We start from the raw sequence: 16,870 nt of genomic DNA on the forward strand, positions 1-16,870 counted from the left end.
GCCAGGCACTTGTAGTCGGCATCCTTTTAAATGTAAAACACACAAAAGACCATCTAGCATGGTGTCGAGAACACTTATCTTGGACAAAGGATGATTGGGGCGGGTTTTCTTCACTAACCAGTCTCGATTCAGTCTGTCCAGCGACTCAAGATGTATTCTCATTTGGAGAGAACCGGGCATCCCTTTAAATGTAAAACACACAAAAGACTATCTAGCATGGTGTTGATAACACTAATCTTGGACAAAGGATGATTGGGGCGGGTTTTTTTCACTAACCAGTCTCGATTCAGTCTGTGCAGCGACTCAAGATGTATTCTCATTCGGAGAGAACCGGGAAGTCGATATCGGCCCTCTAACATTGTTGAAAATGACTATTATGGTGGAGGTGGCATACTGATCTCCATGTGTTCAATAGAGGTATGCTAACTGGTCAGTGGTACAGGAAGGAGAGCCCTATGTGAGACATGTGTACTAAATTCCTTATTTATGGGTTATAAGGCCCATCCACACAGGGCTCAGTAGGGGGACAAACACTTTCAATGGTAAGGATATGCTATCCCCATTGCTCATTACTTTTTTAATGTTTAAATTGTTTCATTATTTTTTGAATGAAAGAAATATCCGATCAAACTCTAATATGCCACCTTAACTTTGAATGTGTTATGGTAAATTCTTTGCTAACATTTTTAAAAATAAGCCTTTTAACAAATTTATTTTATCAAAATTGTTTGTGAAGTAATAAATGTGTACCTATCAAACTTTTAATTTAAAATGCCCGCATTAGACATATGTCCAAATGTAAGATTTTGAAATATAATTCATTTTTATTTTATTATTGAGTTCTAATGTGGGGCTACTGTAATCATCTCCTTATCTTCAGAGACCCTAAAGGACCTTTAGAGACCTATCTGCCTAAAAAAGATAGAATAAGTTAGTGTTTTTAATTTTGGAAGGATATTGCAAAAAATTATTATTTCCAATAATAAACTGTTATTGATTATTTCATTGAACTGTACAAAAGCGGTAAACTTCATCAGAATTCATGAGATTGTGCCACCACCAAAAAAACTTCAATGCTTGACCAACAGGCACTTCAAGGCAGACCGAATTTAAAATGTTTAGTGGGATTAGAAATTAGTACTGTGGACAAAAAACTGAAGAATACTTACAGGGGGAACATAGATAAGCCTTCTGTAGAAGGGCAGGACCTACCCCACTCTGTTGAACCAATGACGAAGAATACTTTATGAGAATTATCGAATTTAATAATTAATTGTTTAAAATTTTAGAATGGGGTATTGTCTTAGGACAAAATTCATAAGTAAGAGCAATAATAATTATTATTATGTAAAAGATAAAATCGATATTGAGGGGCCCAAATTTTTAATCTCTCAGGTATCAAAGCTATTGGGACCATATTCTTTTCAACTTTAACCATATTATTGCTACTATAGTATAGCAACTTTCCTTCTATATCCTGAGGTGCTGAGTGGATTAAAAAGGAAGTAATTTTCCCATTTATGTAACTTAATATATAGAAAGTCATAATCTGATTATTCAAAGTGGAAACAATTAGGGTAAAAATAAAAAAAAAGTGGTATAATTCATATGAGTATAACTAAATTGAGAGACATTTTTTTCCACTTTAATTTTCACAGATCTTGAGTGCATTCTTTTTAACTATGCTGACTAACTTTTATTTAGAAATAGTGGTAAATAAGTCAAAACATTACTGTCCTGCTAATGAATAAAATTAAAACTTCTTTCTTTTTACCCTGATTGTTGCCACCATGTTGTTTGTTAAAAAGTTATTCAAGATGTTTCACAATTAACACACTGTAAAACAAGGCAAACATTTCTAAGTCTTGCACAATGTTTTTATTTTGCAGGAAGATACACCAGCCTATGTGATGTGTGGAGTTACGGCGTCCTTACGTGGGAAGTCTTCTCATTAGGTAACACACCCTATGCTGGATGGTCAAATAGTAAGGCCAGAGAAATGATTGATTCAGGTGAAAATAATATTTTTTTTCTTCCCTTCCTCAATACTCTCTACTAAATCTAAAAATTATTTACCTTGACTATTATTAAATTAAATAATAAAAAAAATATTTACTAAAATTTATTTTTTGCATGGAATCTTCTTTGGAGCAACAAATTTTATAATTGTGTGCAAAAATTTTTCAATTTGCTTAAAAAGTTCTCAAATATGGCGAAAAACGGAAAAAGTAAGACCAAGCTTAGAGGGACCAAACTTTGGATCGCTCTCCTGACCAAACTATTGGGACCCTATTTCCCAGATTGTGGCTGCTCCCAATATTGTAGGGGTCAGAAATTCGAATCCGTTGAAAAAAAAGGTATGTTTATTCAGAGAAAGTACATTCTTGTGTCTGATTTTGTAACTTGAAATATTGTCTGCATTAATTTATTAGCATATTCGAGATCACACCCCCCCAAACATTAAGATGGAGTCCTAGAACCTGAAGATTCAATCATTAGATCAAAATTCATTCAGGGTGGTCCGTTTTTAGTTTGACGCACTGAACTAACTATACCTGAACTAACTATATTAAATAACTTACCCTGAACTAATTATATTAAATTTCTATTTTTAGGCTACAGACTGGAGTCACCCCCCAACACTCCTGAATACATATACGAGCTGATGATTAGGACGTGGGATTACAACCCGGATAGAAGACCCCATTTTGCTGAAATTAGAGAAACACTAGAAAGTATTACTTCTAGTTTTATTTAACATCGTTTTTATTAGTTGAGTAAATTATAGATCAAAAAAGAAATTGGTCAGTGAATTGGATAAAAATGTCTTCAACAGTTGTTGGGGGGGGGGACATTTCATATGCTAAAAGAAAAAGCAATGTTCATTATTTTAATACATTTTTTTATTACAATTTTTGGAATTTTACAATAGTTGTATTCTGTATTGAATATAGTTGTTATATTAATCTCAGATATATTGTAGCAAACAAATTGTGGTGATGTTGTTGATTTTTTCAGAAGGAAATCATTATTAAGTTTGGTTCAATTCAGTGTGAGTTTTAAAAAAAATTGCTGCTTACATATTTTTTCAAAATTATTTATTTAAAAATTTTATTTAAGTGAAATTTTTTTAAAATTTCTGATAATGTATACTGAATACGTATACCGAATTCCAATAAAATGAAGAAAAATTTCAAGAATTGGAATCAGCAAAAATCACTTGTTATCAATGTTAGAATAATGAAAAGAAAAAAAGCTTTTTTTTACCTACCTTTTTAAAAAATAAAAAATTTTTTCATTAAGGTAACACAAGGTTGTCACTTTGGCAGAAACTTATTTCGTCTAGGATAATAGAAGAAACTGGATAAAATGGAAGAAACTAAAAATAAGTGATAGAATCATTTAACAATGTGAAGAGCAATATCAGAATGACTTAAATTTAAACAAATTAAAGTTAATATGTTATCAGAAAGTTAAAAACTTTTTCTCATTAACTCTTTTTTTTTTACAAAATAATAAACTTCTTTTAATTATTTATTGCAGATTTTAATAATCTGGACAGTAGAAAGTCCCATATCCATATGTTTGTTTTCCAGGAAGTTCTATTTTCGGAACATATTTTAACAATGAAGACAAATCTCTTTTCCCTCTTTTTTTTGTTTTATTTTAAAGATTAATTTTTTTTCCTTTCCTTTTTAACCTATTAAAAGTATTTGTAAACAAATTTTTTGTTTTGTTTCTTCTTCCTGCTTTTCAGATAGCTTAACATTTATTCTGCTTCAATAAGCATAAAATGTTGAAAAGACAAGAGCAGTTGGTGATGAGAATGAACTTTGAATATTAATGAAGCTGAATATTAATAGTGCTTGAAATCAATATCAGCAAACAAGCTTTATATCCCTTTAAATACTTACAGAATAGAAAAATAAGAACAAAAAAAAAATATCCTTAATCATGAAAGAAAAAGTTGCTCACTGTTATTTATATATTATATTATCAAATTAATAAGTGTTTAGTTAATTACACGTCATTCAACCTGTAACAAAATGTTGTCATATGAAATTGATGTTAATAAGTTTTTTATTTTATTTTATTGAATGAGGTATATTTTGAAGTTTCTTCATCTAATCTGGAAAAATGTATTTTCTGGACCTTTCATGAAATTACCAATTCTGGCAATTTCATGAAACTTTATACTTTGGACAATTCTGGATATGGTATTTTCTACTGTTTATCATATTCTTTAAAAGTCGGTTTGATATTAATACTGAACAATATTTGATTATGAAAATGAGTGTGCTATTTGTAATTGTAAATTTGATTTGTGATTTGTTAATTTCGTGTATAAAAATGTGATTTTGATATTTTAACAGTTCTTCTATATTTAGTTTTACTTCTTAGTTTTACACATATTTAAAATATATGTACTAAATAACTTGGAAATTAATAATATTTAAACTAGATTGCAAATATAAATTGTTTAAGAAAAAATTTCAATAATTGATACTCATTTTTGAAAAAGATTTTCTTTCATATGGGTTGGAGGAAACCTATTTCTTCTGGGGAGGTTTTTTCCACTGTGAACAAAACTTGCCATTCCTGAAAGAAACAGAAGAAAATATTAATGATATTTTATCACTGACACTCTTTTTTAAATGAACAGATGCTGTGTTTCCAGCAATTTTCTCAAAATATCCATATAAAGCAATGTTTTTAAAAAGATTCTCTCGAATATGAGGAACAAAAAGAATGAATGGCAAAGTGACTGAAAAAAACATGAATTTCAGCTCAGTTTTCAGTGTGATTTCTGTAGTCATTACCGACTTTCCAAATATGATTGTGAACACATTTTCTACTTTTTTCATAATATCTAACTTTATGTATATTTATTTATTTTTAAAATTTTTTTATTGCATTTGCGTAAAAAAAAAATTCCAGTTATCAAAGTAAATTAAAACAGGTTTTTTTTAGTATTGATTTTATAAGAATTTCAGGTAAATTTTTTTATATCTTTAAATTAACTCATAAAACTGAGCTTTAAATGAGTGAGGTTTGACTGCATTTTGTTGAAGTTTGTTCTACCAATTTTAATTGACCAGATAGTTTGAACTGTTTCTCTCTCTTTTTTTTTTTTGTTAAAACAATTTTGTTTTGTTATCCATTACATTTTGTGCACCTTATCTTTGAATGCAAGAGACTATTTGTTGGACAAAGAAAGAGTGATAATTCTTAACTTTCTTATAATTATATAATTGTGCCATATTTTCAATGGGCTGCCAATTTTATTTACATTTTGTGCCAAGTTAAGCTATATTATTTTATAGCGAAAAAAAAAAAACGTTTTGCTTCATTGAATAAGTATTTGTAGTTTGTATTTCTTTGAAACTGTTTTCATCAATTGAAGGTAAGTAACAAATGTGGTGCTATAATGTTTATTATTTTATCCAATTTTTATTCACTTTATTTATCTTCATCCTGTCAGAAAATGATGAATACAAATTCCTATTGCAAATTTAGTTTAAATTGTTTGGATAAAAACTGCATATCTGTTTTCTGTTATGTACTGTACTAAACTCGGTGGGGCAACAAACCGTAAAAGGCCAAATCTCAGTTTTCTGGTCCTTTGGTTTTCTCTTATGTAATATAGTAAAAGTGTCTGAGGGCAAAACTTGTATACACTTGCCCAGAATTTATTTATTGATACCTTAATATTAAGTTATCTAAAGAAATAAAATATTATTTCTTTAGATAACTAATACCAATCTAAAATTTTATTACAATACAAGCTGTATCTTATATATTTTTTATCAGGGTTGGCAAAATTATGATTTAAAAAAAATCAGATTTTTTTTATGTTTTTAACTATACCAATAAAATCTCTGATGAAATATATTAATCCTTAATATTATTTAAAAACAATTTTTTATAATTTAAGTCCTTCATTATTTTAATAATAAAGAACATAAAATTGTTTTTATAAAATGTGTGTCATTTAAGAACTGTATTTGATTTTATGATTAAACTACTTGAAAAAAAATTTCAAAATACAATTTTTCAAATTGAAACTGTACGCTTATAATCCTTATTTATTCTGCCAAATATTTAAATAATGCAGTTTTAGAGAGAAAAGATGTCTTGTAAACGACTTCCTGTTGGTTCTATACATTCTAACAGAAAACTATTATGAAGTATATTAAAAGGTTGTTGCATTGTGAGAGAGACTTTTCATGGTAAATTCTGTTTTGTCTCCATTTGTAAATTTAATCACCATTGTCAATTTAATGTCTTGTCTAAGGTGGGTTCAGGTACGTGTAAAGTAAAAGATTAAGTTAGCCAGTGTTTTCACTACAGCGCGAGAAAGCGAGAATCTCGCATATTTTTTTCTTTTCTCGCATTAAAAAATGATTACCGCGAGAAATTCGCGCATTCTATAAATCAATTTCGAAATTCGCGAATTTCTCGCATTTTGGAAAAAGCTTCGAATTACGCCATTTAGAATAAAATCCGTTTCACTTTTCTTCCTGGATCTTTCATTATTTTCAACATCTGCCCCATTATCTAGCTTCCCTATTTACCAGCATTGTTCAGAACCTTTTCGAACAACAGAACACAACCACGGAACCCCTTTCAGAACACATTTCTCTGCAACCACGTGTTTACCGTAGGTAAGGTTTCTTCATGTAAGAAGCTCAAATTTTTTATGCACTTATGTAAGATGGACAAATACCTTGTAAAGGCAAAATCTTCTATGATGATGCACCAAAAATATTCAATGCTTTAAAAAATAGGAGACATTAAAAATGTATTATAAGTAAAGAAATGATTTTTTTTCCAAGAGTTTTTGTGCTTTTTTAGTTTTTAGAAATCTAATTTAACTTTTTGAAATCTCACCCTGTTTTTGAGAAAGGGTGAGAAATTCTCACCCATTTTTTTTCTATGATGAAAACACTGAGTTAGCTGAAAAAATTTTTTCAAAATACTAACATATTATTACAGGATTACTTCTTCACCGCATAATCTTGAGATATCCTGCAATAATGTTTTTGAATTTTGAGAGTTTAAACAAAAATTACAGAATTTGAAATTCATGATTTAGGTTAAATGGTTAAATAGAGCCATGATTTCTCAAGAGATAGAGCGTTCGCTTTCCAATGAGGTGAACCCAGTTTAAACCCAGGCAATGGCTGGTCGGTACGAATTCCACATTTGGCTTGCACCGCCCACAGTGCTAACATGAAATATCCTCAGTGGTAGATAGATCAAGGGTTAGAGTCTTTTTGCCCCCAAGCCAGCCGTGGGGGGTTCTCGTGGTCTTCCTCTCCATATAACGCAAATGCGGGTTAGTTCCATCCAAACGTCCTTCATGGACGCAAGTTTCTCCAAAATACTTGATCCAGAAGCTCCCTTGTCTTCTGTATTGGGTTCAAAATTACAAGGCTACATGATTGAACATTAGTAGTTGTAAACTTTAGGTTAACTTGAACCATTTTTTCCTTCTATTCTTTAAATTAGGTATATAGATGAAAGAGAATTCTCCATGAAGAGTCACATTTTTATTACATATCATAAAGAATTATTATGAAATTCTATGTATTTAGTAGAAGTATTTTTTTTTACAAATTACCTCTCTATTTCAATAAAGTATTATTATTATTATTGTAACTGGCCCATACTTAGAAAATCTTTATCAGCATTTACTATTTTGGTTGCTTCAGTTGCTCAAGTGTATATCTATGTCACCTTGAATTATAATTGTCCCTGTGTTGTCTTGTAAATTCGTTTTTATTTTTTATTAATTAAAGTCTGCTGATTGTGTAAGTGATATTATTGAATTTACATTGTAGTTACAAATTTGTAATTTTGCATTTAAACTATATTATATTGCATTTCATGACAAATTTTTCAACTTTATGTTGCTTTTGTCCTGGCATGTTTTGAAAATGGTGTAAGGATGAAAGGAATTCATTTGAAAAATAGGCTTTTTGATAAAAAAATTTAGTGCTAGAACACTAACGTTTATCCAAAAATTATCATATTTGCCACCAGTTTGACTATATGGCTCATGGTAAATGACAATTAAGTCATTTATTAAAATTTTAGTCTTATTTTTTGTTCTTATTTATTTATATATTATTTTCATGGTTTTTTGCAACTATTTTCATGGTTTAGGCTACTAAAAGCAACTATTTTGTTCATTTTTTTCTGTGGGATCCCTGAATTGCTTCAATGAATTTTAAAAATCAAATTATATCCAAAATAAAAAAATTATCTACTAGACCTAAATGCAAGTTCGTAAGTAGTGTCTCAAAATAATATTTTCAATTGATTAAACAAGCATGAATGAACATGACTTACTTCAAGGCATGGAAAAATTGTTTTCTTTTACTATAATAGTACTATTCATGTATTTTTTGTATGCTAAGCTTAGTTACTTTAAACTAGATTGAAAACAGATATTAAAAAGTGCAATATTAATAATTGAAAAGTTAATATTTAAAAGTGTAAAATTATTAGTTGAAAATAAAAACCCTTTACCTCATCTGATTTTGAAATTGTATATTGGGAGAAACTTTATCTTTTCTGATACATAATTCTTTCTTTATGTTAACATGCATTTATTTTGTTATTTGAAGTTAAATTATTCAATACTTAAAAAATATTAGTAGCCTTTAAATTGTATAGATTATTTAAAACTGCTGCTGCAAAACAAAATCGTTTTAAAAGTTTTAATTTTTAATTAGTGTTTATACAATGAGCATGAACAATTTTTTTTACCTGAGATCTTGGATATCAGGAAATGTCAACTGCAACGTCCTTTACATACTATCTGTTTCATTTTATCTCCAAATGCTACATATTTTTACTCTCCACTTTGTGAATATTCAATAAATTCAAATAGTGATAATAATAGACATATTGTAAATTAAAGTTAGATTTAAGTTTATTAATACTGGAATTATTAATGTTAAACATGTTAGTATCAATAACTCATAACACTTTGACTGCTGCGTCACCCATATTCGGGTGACAGCAATGTTTCTGATCGGGCCTGACTACTATTTGACTACTTGCGAAGGATATTCGTATGTATTTGAAAAGATATTTCACAGGAAGTAACAAAACTATTGAATTGTTATAAAAGTAATACAAAAATGGTTAAGAAAACTATTGTGAGCCTCGTAAAATCTTTCTCTTCTATTTGACTCACTAAGAAATAAGTTTTTTCTTTTTGAAATTTCAACGAATTAGGGTGAAGATTTTAAATCCTCTTTACTTGGCAAAGATTCAAACCGATTGTGTTAAGTGACGAGAAGAGAAACAAATAAACAGACATGGAAACAAATGGAGCGAGATAGTATTCTTGTAACCACCTGAGATTAGGATTATTAAAATTGTGTGGGAGTGCATACCTTTCGTATAGCTATACTCGTGGCCTGAAGGAGATTTCACTGTAAACGCATATGGCAGTCACTGTGTTAATTATTGTACTAACTTTAAGTTTAAAGGAATGTGTTTCTATATTATTTGGCAAACAGTTTGATTATGGAGTGAAACCTGTCAAGTTGAGTACTTATTTAAATTGATCTCTATTCTTAAGAACTATTTCCCCTATAATGAAAGGGTGCAAAACTTGGCCATCCGCATCTTGTACGTTAACAGCTGAAATAAATTTAATTTGTCTAGGAGTTTTATAAAATGTTATTTTAAAACCTTCAGAAGTTAACTTGAAAGAAAAATTTCCCCAGTATTCTCTTTGCTTTAAATATAACTTTTAATGAAATTTTCATTATTTTTTTTGTTTTATGATAAGATTTCAATAAATTAGTAAAACAGTACTAAAATATAAACCCCACCCCTTGTGAGTTAACCACATTGGATAAATATTTAAGGCTTTTGTAATAAAATAAATTTAGTTATTTTGTTATATGTGTAAAGAAATAAATTTTAAATATTTTTTTTACTAACTGTATATATTGTCTTGCACACTGACCTGCATCCCTAACAGAATATGTATGGTTTTTTAAAAAAATTAATTAGTTTAATGTTATGTAACAAATTGTAATTCATTTAAGAAATTAATCTCATTTAAAAGACATATGGAATAATTACTAAATAAAATTTTAAAGTCTTGTTAAAATGATATATTTATCTTTATTTTGATAGGTAAATTAAATTAATAGCTTCATAAGAATAACATGATATAAGAAATAATAAAAAAACAATCTCTCTAAAAGTTGACTTTTTGTTTAATTTTACCTCTAAAGCAATGCACGGCAACTGGTCTAACTATTCAGGTTTCACTGTATAAGCTGAGTCCATATGAGCCAAATATTAATTATAATGCTTCATCAGATTTCGATAGTATATTTATTGATGATCTTTCTAATGCACAAATCCTAAACTACTATTATTGACAAAGTCTCAAAAAATAGTATAAGGGACTAATTACTGATTTATGTATTATACTAACCCTGCATTTCTGAAAATGACATAAATTTTTCTTATTATAATAATGGCAGCTGTGTAATAAGATGAAATTTGCATGAGCATTTTGAATTATCGTGTCTGTGGTGTTGTCATTTATATATTTCGTGTTAAAGTGTAGTTCAGGGGATTAAAAATGTTAACTAATAAATACCAAACATCTATTAAAAGAAATTAAATTTAGCAAATTTTTTCAAACATATTTCTTCAGTTTACTTTTTAAAGTGAATATAAAGAATGTTTTAGGTTTAAATATGAATAATTTGTAACATATGGTTTATCAATAAATTAGATTAAATAAATATAAATGAATTGATAATCCTACCACTTCTTACATTTTTAGTCATTCAAGGAAACCCTCGTAGTTTGAGTTTTATAAAAACTACTCATAAAAAGTGTTTTTCTTTTTTTCAAACAAAACTTTTTTTTATCTGGTATTTTTAAAATAACTGGATTATTAATCAGGATTTATTTAAAAAAATTTTATTATTAACTTTTAACTTATGTAAAATTAGAAATTGTATTTTTCAGTTTGTAAAAATTCAGTAGAGATGGTGGGTCTTTCTTCTACAACTTGTATTTATTTTTCTTTGACTTAATTTTCATATAACTTTTTATTTGTTAAGTCACTTGAAATGTGAAAAATTCTCATGTGTATACATATCAAAATGGTTTGTATTTTTAATCGTTTTTTTCTTCTTTCTGTTAACTATTTTTGTGTGTGCATTTTTTTAAAAAAAAAATTTCAAAGTACTTTTTATCCTTTGCGAGGTTCTTAAAATTTTGTTTTGTGGGGCAGTTGTAAAGTGTGATCATGGCTTCCATTTTTCTCTATGGATTGAAAGTTTCAGTGCCAAAAATATGCTTTATATTTCTTGTACGATGAATTGCACGGTTTTGAATTCACTGTGCCTTTTTGTTGACTGTGTTGTATGTTTATAAAATTGTACTGAATAAATTTGTTTTATCTACATATAGTTTTTACTATTTTTTTTATGAACTTACATACATCTTTCAGCCAATGTGGGGAATCAAGGTAGATAATTACATGAAACTAATTTTTTCCCCTCCCCCCATTTAGCTTACGCTGGATTGTTATACAGTTTTGTGTAAATTAAAAACATTAAAAATGTTTAATTATAAACCAAATAAGTTTCCTAAACTTCAAAATTTTTTTAAAGTTATTACTTTTTAAATCAGCCCCAACAGCTATATTTTAATTTTAAAGTATAAATATCTTAAAAAATTATCGATTTTAAATAGTTTACATATCATTGAACGGAAATATTTTATAATTATCACTTTTATGTAAAAGTTATCTTAAAAAACAGTTAAATATATATATTTTTAAATTGTTACATTTTAAACTCAATGAAACAAAATTTAAGCAGAATCAATTTTTCAACTGAGCAAAGTATTATTTATTTTTTAGATTATAATTTTAGGTAACGGCTATTTTAGTTTAGTATATGCACAATTTAATTTTTTAGTTATAATTATTATTCATTAACACTTTTATACTGTCAAAAGTTTTCTGTATCATTTTAATTTGCTAAGAAGCTCCGCTCACAAACCCCTAGTGATTGCTTTTCAATCATCTCTTAAAAGTGAATATTTTTTTTAAAACAAAAAAACATTTGTTTATATAATAATTAATTTTTGTGTATGAACATTTTGTTAATTGCAACAAAAGAAACAATTCCTTGAATTTGAAAAATATTGCACTGTACTGGGAAAAAAATATGGAACATGGGTTACAATAAGAAAGTGTTAAGTAATTTAACTTGTTAATTATAATAATAACTTACAGAATTTGGGGGAAAAATATGGGCATGCTTTTACACTAATTCTATGTAAACCAGGGTTGGGAAGGTTTAGGACAGAATGGATTAATCCACGGTTTAAACCGTCCTGTCCAAAACCCTTTTGCTCAAATTATGTCACAATTTTATCTGAACAATATTTAAGAGGTAAAATAAACATAGAACTAATAACATATTGATAATTAAATATACCAGTGAATATTTGTTTTTAAATGTATAATGTTTTATTAATATTGTTTGACTCTTCAATTTAAACAAAGGAAGATTAATCAGTAATCAAGTTCAATTGGTCCTCTCATTCAATAGTACATAACTGAAGTTTGGCCTTGGCATACAGGTTAAAATATTAGGGATATTCGTCATAAGCAGGTTTATTTATCTATAGTACTATTCAAGAATACTTTTATTTCATTCATGTTCAATTCTTTTAGCATAGTGGTGATACATCACCAGTGTCAGTAACTGACACTGATGTTATGCCATTCAAAACTGTTAATACATTTTTCAGTTATTTTTTATTTTCAATTTAATCTAATATATTTATATTTAAAAACATTTTTTTAAAAAATAATGTCTTTTTTATCATCCTGTAATGCAGAAATTATAAAATTTTTTTAAAAAAATATTGTGAAAAATAAAAGGTTAATTTTTGAACAAATTTAGTATTTTTTTTAAGAAAAATTATTATTTTTTAATATTGCCATATTTATCCTTATGCAAAAATATTATTTATCAGTATTAAAAGCATATTTATATTTAAAGGATTAGGTATTCACTTTTGTTGTTCAATGAATTGTGGAGCTTCAAAAATTATAAACCTTTTCCTATTATATTATATTATTTTCTTTTAATAAGTTATAGTAAATTGTATAAAAAATATCAAATATTTATTGATACATGTAATTATTATGTGTACAATGGTTACACCTATAGAATTTTTACCTTTTCCCAAAGTTCAAGGTTTTGGACACTTTAAGACAGTAAAACCCACGTGTCCTGTCCAGAACCAGTTTAGGACGTCCAAAACCGCAACCCTGATGTAAACAGTTTTTCTTTTAGCAGCAAATGTTTTAAAAGATTTTCTGTGGCAAAATTTGAAAGATTTGGCTTGAAGCTTTTAGGAACGATGTCTTTTTACCCAGGCAAAATTTGTACCGAACAAAATAAGCGTAGGAAGTTAAAAGCTTTTTTTCCTTTTTCAAAACCACAATAATTTTAAAATCATTCACATATAAATATTTTGTGGCGTAACTACCACTACAATTATTGGACATCAATTCACTAGTATATAAGACATGTTAACTCAATTCTACCATCGACGAACAGCCGACCCAGTTTTGGGTTTATGACTACTAATGTTCAACTCCGTAGCCTTGCAATTTTGAACTTAATCCGGAAGACAAGGGAACTCCTGGATCAAGAAGTGGGAGAAACTTGCCTTCGTGGTAGACTTTTTGATGGGACTAACCTCACACGGTTAGCCTGAGGGCAAGAGAATTCTAACCCATGATCCGTCTACCACACTGAGGATATTTTAAGCCGGGTGCAGAATTGGTATCGACCAGCTATAGGTGGGATTCGAACCCGGTTCACCTCATTGGAAGGCTCTATCCCTTAAACCACCAAAGCTCTGTACCCTTTGATAAATGAAGGCTGATATCATTGATAACTCCTTTCTCCATATTGGTGACCTGCAAAAGTGATATGAACTTGCCTACAACTAAAGTAACTCTCACTTCGATGAATGACCCACATTGAACAGTTGACTTGTTAATTGGTATCTTATTATTCTCATGCTGTTGGTACTCAGTCTCTTTCACACACATTTGACTGCTAATAGCACTACAGGAGAGACGGCACACACAACCGTGAACGTAATGCAGCTCTCACCACAAGCACTCAAAAAAATCTGGTGAACTTAATATAGCTCTCCCAGTCTTTCACAGATGTGGCACCTAGCGGTTCATCAAATTCTATTTCTGATAAAATTCTGGTGGAGCATTATGGCATAACTACCACTACAATTATTGGACATCAATTCACTAGTATATAAGACATGTTAACTCGTATAGAACTAGGGATACCCTTCGATACATGAAGGTTGGCATAGTCGACAACCCCACAATTTCAATCCTATCAAATGATTTCAAAGTTTCAGGTATTTAAGCTAGAAAGAAACTTCATTTTGATCAATTCGAATTTGTTATGGGTAAAAAGGACATCATTTCTAAAAGCTTCAAATGTGATCATTCAAATTGCGCCAGCAATTTTGCCATGTAAAATCTTCCAACACATTTGTTGTTAAAAGAAATAATGTTTATATAAAGTTAGTTAAGAAGAGTTTCCATATTTTTGTTCAACTCTAATACATTATACTTCTCAAATTGGAATGGTTTTTATCTCTCTAGAGTCTTTCATATTTTTAAAAACTTCGATATATATATTAGGATTTATATCTGTTTACATCAAATGTCTCTTGAATTCATTTTTTTATATTTTACTTAATTAATTTTGTTGCTTTTGAAATGAAGTCAAATGTGAGCTTATAAAATAAAAATCTCAAGATGCTGCAAATTCAAAAGTTGAAAATTCTTGAACTGATTACTGAATTCTTTTTTATTGTATCATACTCCTTCATTTTTTACAAGACTTCTTAAAAAGAAGAAAACAATATTTGCATATTTTAGAAATTTGATTTGTTTCAATTACTTGTTATTTTTTAATATTAGAATAATTGTACATCAAAACCTCCATTAATGACCGCCTTAACGACCTCCGAAGTACGGCCGAATGTTTATAACATCAAAAGTCTTCTCAAGGACTAAATAGCGATTTCTGAACAGTGGCCACTTGATGCTAGCATAAATTTTGTACCACGGTGTATCGTAGTTTTCATCTCGTGCTTGCATTAATTTTAACTGATCATTACTAAATACATTTCTCTCTCCCCTATGGGTCATTACATTCAAGATATTTATTGTTAACTCCTATAAATTCGGTCACAGATTTGGCAGTTTGATTGCATTATTACTGATAAGCTGCATCTTTTAAGGTGGTCGCCAAGAGTTGTAGGAATCTTGTTCCACAGAAATTTTAAAGCATTCATACAGCAGGCAATCATAGTGTTGATAGTTCAATTCCTGCTACTACAAATAAGGTGCGTCTTTCATGGGGGGTCTGTTCTAACATACATAATGAGCAGTTAACTTTTGCTTTAATTTAAGCAGTTCATAGAAATTTCAAATGAAGAGTGTATCAGGGTTGCTACAAGCGACTAAAATGCAACCATTTTCGGCATATAAAAGGGAAAAGTTTTTTATTAAATGAGTTCTAGTAATTTGAAGTATTTTATTTCCTGCAAACATATTAACTCTCTTGATGCAAAAATTAAGTGCTAGAACACTCATGTTTATATAAAAATTATCATATTTGCCACCAACTTGACTAAATGGATCATGACAATGGTAATGGTAAATGACAATTAAGCATTTTTCATTTTTTTCTGTGACCATTCTGTGTATGGGACTGACTAATATTCGTTGAGGGATTGTCATTTCTTCATGTTCTAAGAGTGGATGTTTGAATAAGAACTTTAGTACATGAATTATCAAAATACAAGATTATTGCAAACAAACACATCGAAATATAAAATAAAAGTTACTGAAGATAGTAAAAAAGGAATAAGCACAAGCAAATGAACTTCACTATATGGCAGTGGAAAAACACAAATCAATGCCATCTTAAAAAAAAAAAATCATTATAATAATAACAATAAAGATTTATTTATCTAGATTAAATGCAATTGCCTTTACGCAAAATTATACATTATGTTATTGAACATAAATATTAGATCATATGGATTCTTCTAAAAATATTTCAAGTGAATAATGCTGGCTTATTCCTGTGAAAAAAATGAACTATTCATTCAAATCATCTTGTTTCTAATTATAAATATTTGTAGTTCGATGTTGGTTATTTAATTTTTTTGAAGAACAATTCTTTTATCATTTTGAAAAGCTGCCAGCTTTTAACACCAGTCACATAGTCATGAAAGAGACTGTCGTTCCGAAGTTTTACTGTATAGGTGATAAAAAGTGGATTAAGTTAAACTTCTACCCAACTAAAAAGTTAGCTAAAATTTTACGGGTCTGTTAGGATGAGAAATTGTTACATGCATAAGATTAAAAAAAAAAAAAAATTATGTGTCATTAAAAAAATGCCACCAAGGCTAATTTTTAAACCAAAAACAATTTAGTTGTAATATACAAACTATATTTTAAAATAAACAATACCTATAACATTTTTTAATTATTATACAAAAAATGGGGTAGTTAGGAAAAAAAATTCATCTAGAAATTAAAAAAAAAATATAGGTTCCAGTTTATTGTACCACTACACAAAAACCCATTTTAAAATGACAAACAAGTTTTGGTTTTAAATTATGTGTTTATGTGGTTTTACTTAAGGTAATATAAAAATATCAGTCATACAAAGATGTTTTTACAATGAAAAAAAAATTCTTATGAAACTGTTTAGTAGTTCTTTAAATTTCTAAATAAATT

At 28.6% G+C, this 16,870-nt stretch overlaps 1 protein-coding gene and 1 long non-coding RNA gene across 5 annotated transcripts in view; one reads left to right on the forward strand and one right to left on the reverse strand.

Moving 5' to 3' along the window:
- The window catches only part of LOC107437806 (tyrosine-protein kinase Fer), a 46,570-nt gene extending 35,112 nt beyond the window's left edge, over window positions 1-11,458 (forward strand). For all 4 annotated transcript variants that reach the window (XM_043045909.2, XM_071184968.1, XM_071184967.1 and 1 more), the window contains 2 exons: window positions 1,890-2,012; window positions 2,616-11,458. In XM_043045909.2, coding sequence (XP_042901843.1) covers window positions 1,890-2,012; window positions 2,616-2,758 — 266 coding nt within the window. In that variant the 3' untranslated portion in view covers window positions 2,759-11,458. The remainder of the gene's footprint in view (window positions 1-1,889; window positions 2,013-2,615) is intronic.
- Window positions 6,514-16,870, reverse strand: part of LOC139426368 (uncharacterized) — a 46,029-nt gene continuing 35,672 nt past the window's right edge. The window contains exon 2 of the long non-coding RNA XR_011637629.1: window positions 6,514-6,624. This is a non-coding gene — a long non-coding RNA (uncharacterized lncRNA). The remainder of the gene's footprint in view (window positions 6,625-16,870) is intronic.

The sequence above is a fragment of the Parasteatoda tepidariorum genome, chromosome 9 (assembly GCF_043381705.1).
Source record: "Parasteatoda tepidariorum isolate YZ-2023 chromosome 9, CAS_Ptep_4.0, whole genome shotgun sequence".
In the NCBI taxonomy this organism is placed as follows: Eukaryota; Metazoa; Arthropoda; class Arachnida; order Araneae; family Theridiidae; genus Parasteatoda; species Parasteatoda tepidariorum.